This window comes from Curcuma longa, chromosome 4 (genome assembly GCF_044706935.1).
Source record: "Curcuma longa cultivar G26 ecotype Majalengka, Jawa Barat chromosome 4, ITB_CL_G26_1.1, whole genome shotgun sequence".
Classification (NCBI taxonomy): domain Eukaryota; kingdom Viridiplantae; phylum Streptophyta; class Magnoliopsida; order Zingiberales; family Zingiberaceae; genus Curcuma; species Curcuma longa.
In genome coordinates, this window is record NC_133864.1 from 8,084,907 (window position 1) to 8,104,650 (window position 19,744).

General features: G+C 36.3%; 3 protein-coding genes across 3 annotated transcripts; all 3 read right to left on the reverse strand.

The window, feature by feature from the left end:
- Positions 1–501: 501 nt before the first annotated feature.
- Positions 502–2,675, reverse strand: LOC141827372 (protein DWARF AND LOW-TILLERING-like). Its single transcript, XM_074714592.1, has one exon. The coding sequence runs from the start codon at positions 2,591–2,593 to the stop codon at positions 731–733; it is 1,863 nt and encodes a 620-aa protein (XP_074570693.1). The 5' UTR covers positions 2,594–2,675; the 3' UTR covers positions 502–730.
- A 2,772-nt stretch (positions 2,676–5,447) lies between these two features.
- Positions 5,448–14,235, reverse strand: LOC141827373 (uncharacterized). Its single transcript, XM_074714593.1, has 10 exons — positions 13,977–14,235; positions 13,803–13,880; positions 13,590–13,717; positions 13,440–13,506; positions 10,595–10,650; positions 10,003–10,057; positions 9,840–9,914; positions 5,878–5,995; positions 5,651–5,697; positions 5,448–5,577 (listed from the first exon to the last, which is right to left on the reverse strand). The coding sequence occupies exons 1-10, from the start codon at positions 14,067–14,069 to the stop codon at positions 5,470–5,472; spliced, it is 825 nt and encodes a 274-aa protein (XP_074570694.1). The 5' UTR covers positions 14,070–14,235; the 3' UTR covers positions 5,448–5,469.
- Positions 14,236–17,042: 2,807 nt separating this feature from the next.
- LOC141828652 (protein DWARF AND LOW-TILLERING-like) lies at positions 17,043–18,905 on the reverse strand. The gene has a single exon (XM_074716109.1). It carries the CDS (start codon positions 18,903–18,905, stop codon positions 17,043–17,045), a length of 1,863 nt encoding a protein of 620 aa, XP_074572210.1.
- Between the last annotated feature and the right edge of the window lie 839 nt (positions 18,906–19,744).

Consider the following 19,744-nt stretch of genomic DNA (forward strand, 5'->3'; position numbering starts at 1 on the left):
ATTAGACAATAAAATATAATATGGAACATAAAAAAGAAGTATTAATTTATATACCAAACATGTATGAATTGTAATTAGAGTTTATTTATGATATCCATTTGCATTTTTTTAAAAAACACACATATTAAATATATATATATCTACTGAATATTAAAGTTTTGGGGAATTGTATCTTTGTTTTTCTGGTACTATATAAATCTTTCAAAATTACATTTTCAATTAATAAATGGATTTACTGAAACTAGTTTTATAGACATTAGCGAACAATATTCCCAAGTAAGCAAATCATTTGAGCAAGCACTTAGAGAATATATTAGAGAGTAACTATTAAAATTTTCATCATAAGACACTGAAAAAAAAATAATGCAATTGATAATTAGTAAACTACCAAACAAAAACACTTTGAGGTTTAAGATTGATTAGAATCAAGACAAGGAAAACTTATGTAAATTTATGGAAGCTGACACGAATTCAAGCAAATAATGAAAATTATATTCTGGTCTACTACTTCAGTTACACTGCACATGAGGAAATGATCAAAGATTAAAGCAGCTACAAATAATCTGCTGAGGAACACTAATCTACAACCATCTAACAGGCATGCAACAAAAGAATAAAGAATGTCTATTTTCTGTAATGCAAAAGAATATTATAACTTTTCTATCTGGATCAGTATGAAAAAGAATGTATGTATCTGATTTGTGAGTTTTGGACATGAGATAGAATAAATTCATCCATGAAGCTCCAAATTTGGGTGAGATGTGGAGGTACCTGCAGCATCTGTAGGAGCCCATGCAGAAACTGTGTACAGAGGCTGATCCAACCACTTGAGAGTGAGTCCATCACCTTCACCTTGCTTTTCTATGTTGTATTGATCACAGGAGTGCATTCTCAGTATCATCTTACTCTGAAGCATCTCCCTTTCTCCAACGCCCAGGCATGAGAATCCACCCTCCTCCATCTTCTTCCTCCAGTTATCGAACATTTGGTGCCGCTCGGTCCTCTCGTTTCCTTCACAAGCAACTATGTTCCTAATCTCCTTAGCAAACACTTGTTCCACCTTGATCCTGCAATGGCTCTCCTTGGGCAGAACGTAGTCCATGGAGTCGAATAGAGACGCATAGTAGCCAAGTGATCTAGCAAGCCTTGCCTCCCACTCTGCCGCATTGTGATCTGCTTCTTGCTCTGCCATAACGAAAATTTCCGGGTTTGTGCTCCTTATCAGGCTCAACAAATCCACCAAGGCCTTCCCACTCTCGTCACTGAGAGCCTCGTGCATGGCTAGAACACAATTCACTGCAACACACTCCTCCCTCTTCACATGAAGCATCCAGAGCCTCACATCTTCCATTCTATCAACCACTGAGTGGAACTCGAAAGGGAGGCGCAACGACTCTGCTAGCCTCGTGAGAGCGCATCCTGCGTCTTGAAGATCTTGCCTTGACTCCCCCACTCCGGTGATCTTAACGTGGTTTGGAGGATTAGGCCTGGAAGCTAAGCTCTGGAGCAAGCTCGGCCATTGAAGACCTTGCCTGATGTCGAAATCTATTATGTGCACTCTATTCTTTCCTTCAAATGCTCGCAACAGCCGCTCATTCAATGTGAAGTGGATAAATTGGAAGACTGGAGTTACACAATTGAGGACTCGTAGGGTAATGGCGTTGTCGTCCTCGGACGGGTCAAGGAGGGCCTTCGGTGGAGCAACGGAGAAGATGTGCTGCCGGTGCTTTACCACGCGGAGTGTTAAGGCCTCGGTGTAATAGGCGACCAACCGGTGAATGGGAGAGCCCGTTGGGGTTGCCAAATCCCCGAGTCTGGCTAAGAAAAAATTCATGGCTTCGTAATTCCCAGAGCTAATGGACTCCACGCATGATGTCAGCAGGCTCACCAGTTCCATACCCTGCTGCTGCTCCATCTGGCTACTACCTCCGTCGCCTACCACACCGCTGGAGTTCAAATTGCTGGAAGAATCCTTGGTAGAAGTAGCAAACGCGCCAGAGGACGAACTCGAAGCAGACTGCGACGCATTGTTTGGTTCTTCGCCTGTGTTGGAGTCGTTCTCCGGCTGAGTGGATCCTGGCACCAGAGTTTGGCCCGACGAAGTGGGAAGTGGAAAACTTGCTGCACTTGGTACCAGAAATACCTTCTCTTCCTCCTCCCCAAACGAGGGTTCTTGAGTGGACTGAGGCAGCCATGCCTCGCCCTCCATGTCATCTGTCCTCGTCCTCTTGGCTCGGTAGTCGTCGCACGAGCCCTCGTCATGGAACCTCTTCGAGCTCCTCCTCTGCACCCAAACTCCGCTGCGAGCTTCTTCGGTTGCGCCCCATGATGGTGCATGCGCGACAATGGATGGGGTAGACGAGCGGCGCCTGAAGGAGCAGTTGCTCCCCCGAGCGTCGGCCGCCGGCTTCTCGACAGAGAGCACCACCCGAAGGGGATCCTTGCGGGAGGAGAAGCCGCACGGCAGGTCGAGTCGCTGGGTACCCATCGGCTTCTCCTGCAGATGGAAATGACAAGATTGCAACTGTACGGAAGCGTCGATCCTCAACTTGTGCCTCGGCGACAGCAACGTCGATGAGCACCCAGCCAACATCCTCTACCACCGTCGCGTCCAACGTTGCTTCTTACAAAAAAAATATCAAAAAACACAAATTTACCTTTAAAAATCCTTTTTTTTTCCCTATCTATCTATCCAAACATCTTTTTTTCTTCCTGTTGATCAATTTTCTTCTTTCCATTCAGAATGAAAATGTTTAAACGCTTCAAGAAATTAGAAACAAATCAAAATGAAAACACGTAGTTAAAAAGAATTGCAAACTTATAATTAAAAAGAATAAGATCTTTGAATTTGAAACCTGCTAAAGAATCAAAGAATAGTTGGAACAATTGAAAACACGAACCAATCTTGAGTCGGGAACATTAAAAGGAGAAGCCGAACACAGAGCCATGGACAACCCACAGCGAAGTTCGCACGGATTCTCTGGCCATGGTAAAGGCCTCTGAGCCACCGCCAGATATCACCACCAGCTCCATGATCGGACGAAGAGAGAGCAAAATCAACAGTACAAGAAATCAAGGAAAAGATAAACTTTCAATGTGTAGGATTTTCAATCTTGTATGCGAATTCGGAAAACATTTTGGAAAAAATAAAGAATAAAAAAAATGGAAATCCTAATGTCGTCTTCGTTTTCCTCCTCCACCTCCTCCTTCGCTGCTTCTGCTTCCGCCCTATGCTGCTGCGAATCCTACGGGTCGACCAAGGCAAGGAGAAAACGCCAACGGCTAGAAAAAGTGGAATACACGGGACCGTGCCCTGGCGATGATGTTTGACCGTCCGATGTGGATCAGGCGGTGATGAAGCTGTGGCTATTTCTGACCGTTGGGAGTCGTAACGATGGACTCGACGGAAATGACCGTTGAATGGAATCAAAAATCGGTGAATAGGGACTAACGTTACGGCGGTGACCGTACCGCGGGGAAGCTTTCGTCACTCGCACGTGCAACTTCGAGACGAGATCCAATGTGGATGAGATCCGATGTGGACGTGCAAACAGGATACAGAATGACAACCAAGCAAAACGCAACGTATGCCATCAGTATAGTTCGTCGCAAACTCAACTTACTCAGATTTATAAATTAAATTAATTAAGGGCCCCAACGCAAACACCCAAGTTTGTTTCCTAATATCTCCTTTCTTCTGTTGCGTTTCTTCATTATTCAGATGTAAGTGGTAAACATTTGTTTAGTCAAACATTTTGCTCTTTGTGTTTTGGTACATTATTTTTTTTTTTGAAATTATCTTCCGCGCAAGCTAATTAAACAATATATGAGATTGCTAATTACAAGACCAAGTGAAATTAATCTGAAGAAAAGAAAGAAGAGTGAAAGAACGCTATATTAATTATTAAATATTATTTGATAGTTAAAAATATATACAATACATAAACTTTGATATTAATAAAATTAATTTATTAACATAAATAATTTGTATAAGAAATTTATGGATAAAATTATTTATTAATCTATCTAAATTTTAATTGTAATTTTTTTATTTAAATGTATTTAAAATAAAAGTATTGATAATATGTTAAAACAATATAAATTTTATAAATTAGATAAATATTTAACATAGCAGAGCTAGATAGAAAATTCCTTTATAAAATTTTTAATAAACAAACTAATAGCATTTATATGCATAATAGACTGGTTCAGTATACGGTATAAACTCTATTATATATTTTTATTTAAATTATTTATTTTTATATTTGTTTATAAAAAACTTTATCTTTAATCCCATTTATCATTGCTATATAAGAGTTTTGCGGGATAGTTAATTATTTTTTAATTAATTATTTTTATTTCAATTTTAATTATCTTGTTGCTGTGGTGTTAATTTTTTAAAATTAACATCATAATTTGATTAATTTGATAAAAAATTATATTAATTAATATTTTATTAATTCATTTTATTTAATTTTTATTAGAAAATGAGTTCGTTTGATTAGTTCAAAAAAAATTTTATTTGTTCAGTTTTAATTTAATCTCCTATTTAAAAGAGTTCCTTTATCTCCTATTTAGAAAAAAAAATACATAAATAAACTTAAATATAATCTGAATGTTAACATAAAGGAAAAAAAAAAGGCTTTCCTTAAAATAAATTTACTTTATTCATTTTAATTTATAATTTAATAATATTTATAATATTTTAATTTGTAATTCAATATAATATAATTTATCCATTTTAAATGTGAAAATATTCTATCTTTCTATTATAGTAGTCCATTTCTAAACCTGAACCATACTCAACTTTAAAAGTTAAGTGTCACTAAACTATCAAACCGTTCCAAATACAATCCTGATATCAAATCCAAATCACTTAAAAGATGTTTTATCTAGAATTTCTTTTTTTTATTTTCAATCTAGAACCGAGGACCAGTTAATTTTGTTAATAGACGATCATACAAATTTTTTAAAGAAAATGTAACATATATTTAAATGTTGAAATTATTCTAAGTCAACACAATCTCATGCATTTTAATTAAATTTCAGGCCAATACTACAGACTCGCATACCTAAATCTATGTATTCAGCTCGGGTTTTAGTTCTTCTCTGCAAAGCAAACTGAAATTCATGTAGTATGTAAATCCTCCAAATTTAAACAAATCCGAATTGAATTTAATATAATTTTCCTTTTCCATAAAGAAAAATAAGTCTAAGAACATGAATTCGTGCACAAAATAGAGATTTTAAGTGCAGTCACTGCAAATGATTGCTAAAATCTCACTGAAGCCCTGTGCAGTTCAACAATTGAAACCAATACATTATTTTACAATGCAGTTACAATTGAAACCAATACATTATTTTACAGTGCAGCTCAGCCCATCTAACCCATTACCCTTAGCCCAACAATTGAAGTCCAAGGCAGTTTCAAATCTAACCCATTACGGTGAAAATATTCACTGAAAAAGGTTATTCTCGTGTATTTTCATCGGATCTCCGATACGGCATATAACGATGATCTTTAGAGGCGTTTCTTTTCTGCCTTTTCTCAATATAGGAATCCAGCTTTCCTACAGCCTGTGATTAACACAATTGCAGTTTACTGTGATATGTGAAGGTTTACTGTAAATCAATTTAATGAGGATAATACCTTCAGTTCATTGTACTTCTTTATCAGCTTTCTTTCTCGAATTTCCGCTGCAAAACAAATGACAAGTTAGATGATAGATATCACATAAAATGCAAATTTTGAGAAGGGAGGGATGTAACATAATCTAAATATTCCAGCGCACATAGTTGAATACATGTTGAATTTCAGCTATTGAGGTATGCATGCTGACAAAAGAAAACAAGATTTAACTGAGAAAGTAGACTCACATTTTTTCAAGTAATAAGGCCGTTTCCCTTTCTTTGCTGCTTCCCTTTCTTTCTTTATGTGCTCGGACAATATTTTAGACTCTGGGCTCTTCCCAAACCATGACTTTATACGTTTATCCTGAATAATAACAAGTTTGAAATGGACAGTAATACGACCTTTCGGTCATCAAAGTAAGTTTGCAAAGAAATACATGAGAACTGAAATAACAAGAAAGAAATATGTCGATACAATGATATAAATTGACAACTTTAATCATGAGGATGTTCACATATGCCTTGACATATTTATTAATTAATCATCCATGTAAAAAAAAAAAAAAAGATCAGTGCATAAAACTCCGTCAATGCAAGATCCCGAGAAATATTCTATTATATGCAATCTTACCCTGCTTTGTAAGAGGTTATTTTCGACACTCAAACTCGTAATCTCTAGATCATATAGCAGCAATTTTACCATGCGTCAAGACTCCTCTTCAATTGATCATCTTTGCATAGTGGATAAAAAAAAAAATGTCAATATATGAATTCCACTATAAAGGCTCCAAATGTCAATATTTCGAAAAAAAACTGTTTTTTAAATATAATGAGGTGATTTTGTATGTCCATGATAAAAATTAAACCTCTCTGATATTGTAAGGTTGGCCCCACTAAGGAATATATCAAGAAACTGTCAACAATAACAACCAAACTTTATCTCATTAGGTGAGGTCGGCTATATGAATCCTTCTATATCATTGAACTCTATCCCTTATTATATTATTATTTATATTTAAATAAATTTTATATTATTTTATTGTTGCTAATCAAATCTTTTTTGGTCTTTCTCTTCATCATTTGATATGCATATTTGTCATAGTTTCATATTGCCTAACTAAAATATTTATTAGTCGTCTTCATACATATTTGTATCATCTTAATCGTGTCTCTTTGGGTTTTCCTTCAATAGGTGCAACTCCGACTCTCTCTAATATTTTCATTTTTTATCTTGTCCATCCTTATATATCCGCACATTCATCTTAACATCCTCATCTCTACAACTTTCATCTTTTATTCATATGTTCAAATCATAGTCCAACATTCAGTTTCATATAATATAGCAGGTCTAACCGTCGTTTTATAAAATTATCCTTTAAGTTTTAGATATATTTTAGGATTACAAAGAACATCTAACGCTTTCCTCTATTTCAACCATCCCATTTGTATTCTATGTAAAACATCTCTCAATCCCTACATCCTTTTGTAGAAATAATCTTAAATATTTAAAACTCTCAATTACAGATAACTCAACATCTTCTATCTTAACAATTGTCTCATTACGTCTAATATTACTAAACTTAAATTCTATATATTCTATTTTTGCTCTACTAAACTTAAAACCTTTCACTTTTAACATTTTTCGTCAAAATTAAAGTTTAGGATTTACTCCTTCCTGTGTCTCATCCACTAATACAATATCATCTGCAAATAGCAGATACTGTAGTACCATGTCTTGAATGTACCCAGTGAGTTCGTTTATAATTAGCAATAGGGACTCAGAGCTGATACCCTACTTTAATAAGGAACGCTTCAATTAATCCACCTGAAGTTTTCACTATTGTCATTATTTTCTCATATATACATTAATTAATTCAATATACGCTATATTGATACCTCTCTTTTTAAAATTCTCTATATCATTTTCCTTGAGATTTTATCATAAACTTTTTCTAAGTCAACGAATACTATATGTAAATCTTGCTTCTGTTCCCGGTACTTTTTAATTAGTTGTCTGAAAAGATGTATAACTTTTTTTGTCGACCTTTCAGGCATAAATCCAAATTGATTTTCAGTCACCGTGGTCTCCTTTCTTAGTCTTTTTTTATTACTTTTTCCCAAAGTTTGATGGTATGACTCATTAGTTTATATCCCTATAGTTTGCACAATTTTGTAGATCTCCTTTATTCTTATATAAAAGAATTAAAGTACTTACCCTCCACGGACATTGTTTTAATTTTTAATATCAAGTTGAATAACTTTATAAGTCATTCAATATCTTATTTTCCTAGGCACTTGCACACCTCTATTGGAACATTATCTGATCTAACTACTTTTCCATTTTGCATCCCATTTAAAGCCTGTTTACTTTTGAAGTTTGATTTTTATAATAAAAATTTAAATTTTTATACTCATTTACCTACTTCTAGTACATAAGTTAAATTGATCATCTAAACTTTCATTAAAAAGTTGATGAAAATATATCTTCCATCACTATTTTATTTCCTCATCATTTACTAGTACTCTATTGCAGTCATCTTTAATACATTTTATTTGAATAAAATCTCATATTCCTCTCTCGCTTTAGCTATTCTGAAAATATCTTTTACCCTTTCTTTTGTATTCAATTTTCGATATAAATATTTAAAAGTTTCATTTTTAACTTCATTCACTTCTTTCTTGACCTATTTCTTAGCTAATGTATATTTTTTAAAATTTTCTTCATTCTTACAAGTAGATAATACCTTATAGGTTGTTCGTTTTTCCTTCACTTTCTCTTGTATTTTCTCATTCCACCACCACGATTCTTTACTTGATGGTGCACGTCCATTTGACTCACTGACTATACTTTTGATCACTATTTTTAACTTTGATACCATTTTATCTCATCCCTTTGACTCCTACCCTCTCTTTAAATATGTTTCGTTTTCTATCCTTTAACTTCCACCAGTTAATTTTAAGAGTCGCATATTTTCCTTCTATTAATACTACGCTTGAGAGGTATATCCAATACTACTAACTTATATTGGGTAGTTAAGTTTTCTCCAGGGATAATCTTGCCATCTTTACAAATTTTTTTATCCTTCTTTCTACCCATATGAAAGTTAATTTGTGATTTATTATTCCTGCTTTTGAACGTGTGTTCTTCTCTTTTCTTAAAAAAATATATTAGCAATCATATGTTATTGTAAGATCATAAGTGTGATCACAATTTTCATCTATTTTTTTAAAAGATTGACGTTATAGGGACTAAGCAAAGTACTTTTGATAATAAATTTAAAAAATATAATGAAACACAAAATAAAATAGTGAAAAATAAGCCAAAGTGACTGGTGTTGAGGGTTTAGGGTTTGAGAGTTTAGATGTCAGCTCTCATGCAAGTTTGTTTCAACTGAACACCACAAGATACACCCACGGGTCAGCTTCTTTATTAGTGTGACAACAAGAATGCCTTTATAAGAACTAATGCAGTTTTTTTTCCTATTTTTTGTTGCTTGAGAGTGTTGAAGGTGTTGGAGATATTTTGCATGTAATTGATATCAACCAAAAGATTGCATGTATGTTAAAGAAAAAGAAATTATGAAACAAAAGATAATTAGAGATAGAACTCAGAGGCAACTATGGTTTGTCTAAGGTGAGACACTGAATATAAACCCCAAGAAATCACCAAGATTGACTTCTATAGCCCCAAGATACCACTAAAGTTGACAACTCTACGCTGAGATTCACAACCCTAACATCTTCAAGTAGCCAAGCGCAGAAACAAACAAGAGGGATGATAGTAGTCCATCCAACATAGGATGGCCAACCAATCTTAAATAAACAAGACTTGTGCACAAGTGATCAATGAGCATAATCAATCATACTTGTGCTATGAATGTCAAAATCAAGTAAAACCAATCTGATAAGCTAGTCTACTCTGTGACGAGTGGCTAGCCTCTAGGACCAAGATTAGACATATAGATTAAAGATGCTGAGTTAACATACTACCAATTACTTAAAAATATATTTTAATTTGAAATAAATGGAAGACGATTAAATAAAATGAGAAACTATCTCCAAGACAAATGCATATTCGTTTTCCTTTTTCTAGGAGAAATTCAAGATAACTTAGTAAGAGAACAATAGTAATGCAATAAAAAAATACTAATGGAATAATCGAGTAATATTTATCTTTTAAGATTATGTTTCTTTGTAAAAGAACTTACTATCAAAGATAATTGGTTCGTTGATTCCTCAATGACATTTGGGTCCTTGGACTTCTTGATCAACTTTTTAAGTCGCTGTAAAAATACAAATTTACGACATCACAAAATGAAATTAAAGTTGAGTGAAAGGTAAGTTGAAATGTTAATCATAAAAAAGAATTACCTCTTTCTCTTTAGGATATTCTTCTTCAACCAGGAAACTGTAACGTTTTCTAAATCTGTTGTTGCGGCAAAAAAAAAGCACAAAAGATTAAATAATAATGTTATTAAGCTAAAAGAAATAATGTTATTAAACAACAAAAACTTAAACAGAAAATTGATGCAGCATAGAAAGATTTAGCTTTCATTGAGTCGCTAAATCATTTTTTTCTTGAATGACTTTGAGCTTTCCACTGCTATTCTTCATCCCCTTCATTCTTTAATGGATTTTAAAGAATTAAGAAGGGCATCCAAAAAGGAATGGAAATCATAACTTGGACCAGAACTATAATTCGGAGTCAAGCTAAGACAAATAGACAGAGAAAAAAAATTGATCGAGCTTATGCTATTCTTGGATACCAAGAATCACATATCATGAAAGCAGTTTATATTTCAAACATCCAAGTCACTTATGTGTTCGAAGAAGATGATTATACTTTTGGTGTACACATGTATCCAAGAGAATCATCCAATCTTTGTAAACTATACTGAATGCATGCACACACAAAAGCAACAACCAAAACAAATATAAAGAATAAAAAAAATAAAAGACGTACCCTTCGGGGTCAAAAGTTCCTTGGGATAAAGAATCAAACCGTGGATCTCTCACAAGCTGTGAATAACCAATAAATGTTCTTAGATAACAGTTCCAAAGACATAAATTGATTAAGAGGTAACTTCATGCAAAATACCTCTAGGAACAGGATTGTGTTAATCACCACATATAACAGTCCAACATTTAACTATTTAGCCATTTCCAAAGATTGAATAATCATCTGAAACAAAGATGCAAAACCAAATTCTACGGCTAGTGCCTTTAACAGATACCAGTTGGTCATTTGTTTTTCTTGAACCCATAGATATCTAACCTCAAGGAAGGGCAATACTACATGGAAAATAGTCGTATAACAGTGAATTATTAACCATCAAACATATGTTCAACTTAGTGGTGAATCTTTCTTTTACATATTCAAATACAATTAAAATAGTTATTTTGTAAAATCATTCGTCTGTGACAGGGAACAAAACCAAAATATATTGTTAATGCCTTCAACATATACTAAAAGATCTAGTATCACCCATGTTTCTTTTGTGGAAACTGGGTTGTTTCACAAAAGTAGCTATCTCCTATAATAATTCATCTATGCCAAGGAACCAAAAACAAAATCTATGGTCAATGACTCGAACATATACTAGCAGGTTTGGTATCTACAATTTTTCTTTTATTGAATCTTGTTAAGGATGTTCCACAGCATATTATAGAATTCTGCCAATCATGATATTAATATGGCTCAGACCTCAGTCAGGAACTTGCATCCATATGAGTGCAAGAAGTGTTTTGAGGTCAGACAAGTGAGATTTGATCTCATTCAGATTGCCTGAGGTCGATGCACTTTGGTCGAGATGGACCATGATTCAATTGAGTCAAGTTGAGGTGGATATGGTCTAATGGGCGTGCTACAAAACTAACTAGAGTTTGATCAAGGTGGTGGGTTGCCTTACAGTGAACTTTATCTTGCTTAAAGCTTGGTGAGGTTATCCAAGAGACACCAATTGAGTCATTGATTGGTGGAATGAGGGTTGGAATTTCTAGCTTGGGTTTGATACAAAATTAACCCAAGGGAATGTGTCTCCTTTTGTCCCACTCTCTCTATAAATGCTGCTAAAGGTTGTAAGGGATCTGCAAGGATCCCCCATGGGAGTTTTGTGATGATTGAAAACTTCTAGAAAGGTTTGGAAATGCTACCCTAGTTATTATAGCATTACCTAGTTACTATAGCATTATCCTTTTATAAGCTCTTAACATCCCTCCAATGGTCCTCCACCACATGGAGGCAATGATTGGCTCTACGTTTTACCATGGATTAACCTGTGTTCACATACTATTCAGTATTCACCATCGGCAATATATGTAGGGATCATCCGATGGCATTGCAACAAGTGGTCAATACTACCCACCTAAAAACCATTTTTGCAGAAAACTATATAAGATATAACCTTAAGGTAAACATCATATAGTTTCAAAACAAGGAAGTATTGCAAATGAATTGAAATGGCTAGGCATTTAAACACCTCCAAAAGCAGGCTAGGAGAAATTGATATGTCAAATTAAGGATTGACAAAAGTAATTATACAAATAGTTACGCATGTATTTCTGCTAGAATAAGTTTGGAAGTTACTGGAGGTGGAACCTATGCATATCAGTAACTAGTTTTAGCATTTTAGCGGTAAAAATATACTAAAGCACATCTGGTTACAACTTGTAACGTGGATTATAATGAGACAAGACTAGTATCAGTAGTGAAGCAAATATTATTACTGAAGTGAAGCGTTGCTCCCGTAAAGAAAGAAGCAATGTACAGATGAAAAAAAACAAAACACTTGACATTTACAGTAACACTACTCCACATTTAGGGTGTATTTCCATCAAGCCACGGATATCCAAAAGAATAAGGTAATAGAAAGGCTAGGAAATCTTTCACCAATTTTTCTGCATGTTGCTTTTATCCAATTTGAGTGGAAATTCCACTTTTGTGTATGGTAGAGCTCAAATATGGCCTTAAATTAAATTATTACTCATTTTACAAATTTATTTTTTTAAGTATAAAAAAGGCAGCCTGATACACGAAACTCCTACTAATACGGGATCCCGTGGAAAGGCCTATTGTACTCTACCTGCATTGCAAGAGGTAGTTTCCGCAACTCGAACACATAACCATCAGCTCACACAGCAATTTTACCGTTACACCAAAACTCCCCTTCATTTTTTTTTACTTGTGAAAATAAAATTTTAAATTTAAGTGTGTCTCCCTTTTAAATTTAAGAGCAAAATATCTAGCAATATTTATCCTACAAGTTTTTTCCTTAGCTTCTTTCTTTCCATAGTTGTTTCCTTCTTTAATAGGCAACAAAAATAGGGCCTTATAGTTTACCTGTGAGAACCATCTTCTCTGTTATGTGGATAAAGTTTAACCACTGTCTCCCTAAACAATTGAGATGTTGACAGCCATCATTCATAAAGTAGTAATAGTATGTAGTATGTATAGTATCTAATCAGTGTGTTAGGATGAAAAGAATAGGAAAATTTTATATATTTGATCAAGTGAGTCAACAAGTAAGGTCTAAGGAATCATCGTGCAAGATTGAGGCAAGCTACGTTCAAATAGTTGACAGACTTCTTTATATATTATGATTTGCCAATAATATTTTATGACTTCAAACTTGCATAATACTAATAAAACACATTATTGTAATGTAAGAGCATTATTATATAAGATTATGCAAATATCAATAATGTTACAAAACACTTTTAATAGTCCTAATTTCCAAAAGCACTACAGATTAGTTGATTAGCGGGAAAATTAATTGTATAAACTCAACCTATAATATTACAAAATTCACCTTTTTGGGTACTTGGATGACCTCCCTATATGTCGGAACCCACACTTTGCTACTCATCTCCATTGGGCTAATTAAAAAAACAGAAAAGTCAAAATAAATTTGTATAATTAACAGTATAAGTTATAGAATGAAAGGGGGAAAATGGATAACCTATTCTTGTTAGCACGAGGAAATTTCTTTCGGATAACATTGGAGGTATTGGCGCTGTGCGAGCCATCAGCTCGAGCTCTTAGGATCTCTTCGATAGTCATATCTTCATATTCCAATTTCTCTTTTTTCTGGAAAAGTGAAGAGAAGTCAAAAGACTCATAATTAAACAATTAAATGGAAACAAAATGTGAAATGTCTGAAAGCACGGATTACTCTGCTGGACGAGCCATCAGCTCGAGCCCTTAGGATCTCTTCGATAGTCATATCCTCATATTCCAATTTCTCTTTTTTCTGGAAAAGTGAAGAGAAGTCAGAATAATCATAACTAAACAATTAAATGAAAAAAAAATGTAAAATGTCTGAAAGCACGGATTACTCTTGTATTACCTTTTCAAAAATTCCTTTATCTCGCTCACCAGGTTCCCTCGTACTATCCTTCATGGATTTTTTGGTTTCCATTCCCATTGTGCCTTTTCCCATGGTATCGCTAGACAAGGAGACACTGATATTAGCAACGTATCTCAAGCAGGAAGAGGTTACCGGGCGCGATTGCGTCGGTTGCTGCAGGCGAGGGGCGGTCACGGGTGTCTCTAGCAGCGGGAGACGGCGGTGAGCGGCCGCGGATGGACACAGACGAGCAGGCGGTCGGGGGCGGCTGCGGTTGTTTTTGGAACGAATCTAACCTAAACTTGTATAAAAATAATAAAGGAAAATTAATTTAAAAAGTTAAATAGGATAAAATCTGATATTTTAACATTGACGGATTTTTTGTGAATTAAATGCACAAATAATTATGATTTGATACACTATTTTAATGAAATAAAAAATATGTAATTAAACAACAAAATTATATTTATATTTTTTTACTATTTTAATTTGTTTCCTTAGATGCTGATTAGACAATATTGATCTTTTAAAAATTTCTATTTTCAAATTTTAATATGAGTTTATCATATAAAATCAAAATTTTAGATTTAGATTCAATTCAAAATCAAATTTTATATATTTCCAATTTTAAAACTTATATTATTATAAAATTAAGTAAATTTAATTACAAATTTTAAGCTACAACCTAAAATACAATTATTTAAATCTCTAAATTTGAAAAAATAAATAAATATTTTTTATTTTTCATCCGTTTAATAATTATAATTATGTAAACTAAATAAAATCATGAATTTAAATTTTAAATTATTTTACCACATCCGATATATAGTTTCTTTTGGGGATTTATCATATCAAATATAAACAAATCATATCTAATGCTCTTCTTATCAAATGCCCATAAAAGTGTGGCATAAATTTTACAAGTAATTAAGGATAAAAATTAAATGGTTATAAACATTTATAAGAATCAAAACCAAATGATTATAAACATTTTTAATTCTAAAAATTGAAGATGGTACGTCTCTTAATGATCTAACTAAGTATTAAATATATAACTATCTATAATTTATATTATTATTAATAGTTCGATTAATTAAGTATTGAAATATATTAGTAAGGTAAAATATGGTAATGAAATGGTATTGTTCTAAATTGAAATTCTGACCTGGCTTATAATTTTCAATCTTGATTAATTATGGTTCTCTTAATGGATAAAGAAAGTAAAAGTATTCACTACCCTACCAGCCTACCTGCCTTGATTTTGAAAAGGTATAATTTTAAACACTTACATATATGATATTTGAGAGGATATGGCTCGGAAAATTACGTACTAGATGAATTTAAATCTCTAATGACTTTCGTAAAATGCTCTAATGACTAACATTGTTCGATTCATCATCACGATCTAATGAAACACATATAAGTGGACCGCCATCAAAGAAAAATTTATAAAGAGATTGTCCACATGATATTGACACCTTAGTAAAAAGCCTTCACAAGCCAAAGTTTAACGACATGGTAAACGAGTTAAAAATGATATATATATACACCGTATGTCATAGACCTAAAGGCCCAACCTCCTAAGTCATTCTGAAATGGATCAAAGTTGGGTCAAATCTGACTACTCATTCTAAGTGGGCATCCTAAGTCATTCTAAGCTGGATCAAAGTTGGGTCAAATCTGACTACTGGTCTACTCATTCTAAGTTGAGTCAGAACTAAGTCATGCTGAGTTAAGTCAATGTCAACCCAGGCTAGGTCACTTTAGGTCGAGTCACACCTTGATGAGTCACTCTAGGTCAAGCTGGGTCTCTCCAAGTCAAGTCAAATTGAGTTGAGTCAGTTCAAACCAAGCCAATTCAAATTGAGTTGGTCCATATTTAGTTAAGTCTCAGCCTAATCACTTTAGGTCAAGTTAGTTTGAGCTCACACCTAGTCAAATCACTCTTGGTCGAGTCAGTTTGAGCTCACTCTTGGACAAGCAGTTTTAGTTGAGCATTCATAGTCCAGTCAATTTGGGTTGAGTCATTCCAACGTGAACCAATCATAAGTTAAGTCACTCTCGAACCAATCAAAGCTAAGTCACTTCTAGATGAGCCACTCTAAACCGAGCCACTCCGAGCTGAATCACTCTCTATCGAACCGCTTCGAATTGAGTCACATTTGGTGGGACAAGTTAGTCATTTTTTGATGCAAAGAGTGATTACATTCACATCAAGCATCAATAGTCATCGGTTCCACATCTTAATAAAGAAAGATAAATCAAGTACTGAGTCACTTCACTTAACTAAATCATTCTTGATTGAGCTACTCTAAGTCCCAAGCATTCCTTTCCATCCCACCTATTTATGGTCATATCTGAATATGGTATGTCCTTCATAGGTAGTGTCTCTCACGTATCATATCATCTTAAGTCATATTCTCTATCATGTCCCTTCTAGTACCATGTTTTACCTAGGTATGCTTTTCCACCCATCATATCATCTGAAGCTATATTTGGGCATGCTCCCTTAGACTAGTACACTCTTTTCCACCCATCTTTCTCTCGTGAGCTCCGCCACTAAATCTAACTTAAACAATAGAGAGACTGCGTGACTTTTTTTGAGCCATTGCCAATCTGTGTCCAGCAGCAGCGTCGGATTTCCCCCACGTCATGAACATTTGTAGATTTTCCTTTTTTAGAGTTATCCTTTAGTAGGAGACAATACGGGAAAAACAGGTGCAATTTATGGAAGCTGCAAAAATTGACATAAACTCAAGCAAATGATGCTAATAGTATTCTGATTCTACTCCAGTTACATTGCAGTGTAGGAAATGATCAATGAATAGATACATATCTTCAACTTCTAACCAAAACAGCAACAAACAATCTGCCCAGAAACACTATTCTACAATCACTTTTGAATTACTGTAACATATATGCTAAGTCTCAGCAACAAAAGAATAAAGAATGTCTATCTTTTCTCTTCTGTAAATGCAAAAGAATATTATGACTTTTCTATCTGGAACACTATTAAAAAGAATGTATGTATCTGACTAGTGAGTTCTTAAACACGAGAGGACAAATTCATCCATGGAGCTCCAAATTTGGGTGAGAAGTGGAGGTACCTGCTGCATCTGTAGGAGCCCATGCAGAAACTGTGTACAGAGGCTGATCCAACCAATTGAGAGTGAGTCCATCACCTTCACCTTCCTTTTCGATGTTGTATTGATCACAGGAGTACATTCTCAGAATCATCTTACTCTGAAGCATCTCCCTTTCTCCGATGCTCAGGCATTCGAATCCACCCTCCTCCATCATCTTCCTCCACTTACCGAACGTTTGGTGCCGCTCGGTCCTCTCGTTTCCTTCACAGGCAACTATGTTCCTGATCTCCTTAGCAAACACTTGTTCCACCTTGATCCTGGCATGGCTCTCCTTGGGCAGAACGTAGGCCATGGAGTCGAATAGAGACGCATAGTAGCCAAGTGATCTAGCAAGCCTTGCCTCCCACTTTGGCGCATTGTGATCTGCTTCTTGCTCTGCCATAATGAAAATTTCCGGGTTTGTACTCCTTATCAGGCTCAACAAATCCACCAAGGCCTTCCCACTCTCGTCACTCAGTGCCTTGTGCATCGCCAGAACACAATTCACTGCAATACACTCCTCCCTCTTCACATGAAGCATCCAGAGTCTCACATCTTCCATTCTGTCAACCACTGGGTGGAACTCGAAAGGGAGGCGCAACGACTCTGCTAGCCTCGTGAGAGCGCATCCTGCGTCTTGAAGATCTTGCCTAGACTCCCCCACTCCGGTGATCTTAACGTGGTTTGGAGGATTAGGCCTGGAAGCTAAGCTCTGGAGCAAGCTCGGCCATTGAAGACCATGCCTGATGTCAAAATCTATTATGTGCACTCTATCCTTCCCTTCAAATGCCCGCAACAGCCGCTCATTCAATGTGAAGTGGATAAATTGGAGGACTGGAGTTACACAGTTGAGGACTCGTAGGGCAATGGCGTTGTCGTCCTCGGCCGGGTCAAGGAGGGATTTCGGTGGAGCAACGGAGAAAATGTGCTGCCGGTGCTTCACCACGCGGAATGCTAAGGCCTCGGTGTAGTAGGCGACCAACCGGTGAATGGGAGAGCCCGTTGGGGTTGCCAAATCCCCGAGCCTGGCTAAGAAAAAGTTCATGGCTTCGTAATTCCCAGAAGTAATGGACTCCACGCACGATGTCAGCAGGCTCACCAGTTCCACACCCTGCTGCTGCTCCATCTGGCTACTCCCTACGTCGCCTCCCAAACCGCTGGAGTTCAAATTGCTGGAAGAATCCTTGGTAGAAGTAGCAAACGCGCCAGAGGACGAACTCGAAGCAGACTGCGACGCATTGTTTGGTTCTTCGCCTGTGTTGGAGTCGTTCTCCGGCCGAGTGGATCCTGGCACCAGAGTTTGGCCCGACGAAGTGGGAAGTGGAAAACTTGCTGCACTTGGTACAAGAAACACCTTCTCTTTATCCTCCCCAAACGAGGGTTCTTGAGTGGGCTGAGGCAGCCATGCCTCGCCCTCCACGTCAGCTGTCCTCGTCCTCTTGGTTCGGTAGTCGTCGCACGAGCCTCCGTCATGGAATCTCTTCGAGCTCCTCCTCTGCGCCCAAACTCCGCTGCGAACTTCTTCGGTCGCACCCCATGATGGTGCATGCGCGACAATGGATGAGGTAGACGAGCGGCGCCTGAAGGAGCAGTTGCTCCCCCGAGCGTCGGCCGCCGGCTTCTCGACAGAGAGCGCCACCCGAAGGGGATCCTTGCGGGAGGAGAAGCCGCACGGCAGGTCGAGTCGCTGGGTACCCATCGGCTTCTCCTGCAGATGGAAATGACAAGATTGCAACTGCACGGAAGCGTCGATCCTCAACTTGTGCCTCGGCGATAGCAACGTCGATGAGCACCCAGCCAACATCCTCTACCACCGTCGCGTCCAACTTTGCTTCTTACAAAAACAAAATACAAAAAAACACAAATTTGCCTTTAAAAATCCAATTTTTTCTCTATCTATCCACTTTTCCCCCCTCCCTATTGATCTTTTTTTTTTCTTAACGAAAATGTTTGAACGCTTCAAGAATTTAGAAACAACCCAAAATGTCTTTGTTAGGATTTCAAGAGAAAAGAACTGTAAACTTGTAGTTAAAATGAATGATATCTTTGAAAAGACGGTTTTGAAGAATGCTAAAGAATCAAAGAATGGCTGGAACAATTGAAAACACGAACCAATTTTGACTGGGAACATTAAAAGGATGAGCCGAACACAGAGCCATGGACATCCCACAGCGAAGCTCGCGCGGATTCTCTGGTCATGGTAAAGGCCTCTGAGCCGCCGCCAGATATCACCACCGACTCCATGATCGGACGAAGAGAGGGCAAAAACGACAGTAGAAGAAACGAAGGAAAAGATAAACTTCAACGTGTAGGCTTTTCAATCTTCTATGCGAGTTCTGAAAACATTTTGGAAGAAATAAAGAAGAAAAAAAAAGGGAAATCCTAATGTCGTCTTCGTTCTCCTCCACCTCCTTCGCTGCTTCTCCTTCCGCCCTATGCTGCTGCGAATCCTACGGACTCGTCCCAAGGCATGGAGAAAACGCCAACGGCTAGCAAAAGTGGGTTATCCAGCATCGTGCCCAGGCGATGATATGTGACCGTCCGATGTGGATCGGGCGGTGATGAAGATATAGCTATTTCCGACCGTTGGGAGTCGTAACGATGGACTCGGCCATATGACCGTTGTGGGAATCAGAAACCGGT

Excerpts from the sequence above, each read along its gene's own strand:
- LOC141828652 (XM_074716109.1), bottom strand. The coding sequence starts at position 18,905 with ATGTTGGCTGGGTGCTCATCGACGTTGCTATCGCCGAGGCACAAGTTG.
- LOC141827372 (XM_074714592.1), bottom strand. The coding sequence starts at position 2,593 with ATGTTGGCTGGGTGCTCATCGACGTTGCTGTCGCCGAGGCACAAGTTG.
- LOC141827373 (XM_074714593.1), bottom strand. The coding sequence starts at position 14,069 with ATGGGAAAAGGCACAATGGGAATGGAAACCAAAAAATCCATGAAGGAT. Across the intron at positions 13,507-13,589 it reads CCTCGTGCTAACAAGAATAG|CCCAATGGAGATGAGTAGCA; the intron begins GTTATCCATTTT and ends TTTTTTAATTAG. Across the intron at positions 5,698-5,877 it reads GCCTTATTACTTGAAAAAAT|CGGAAATTCGAGAAAGAAAG; the intron begins GTGAGTCTACTT and ends TTTGTTTTGCAG.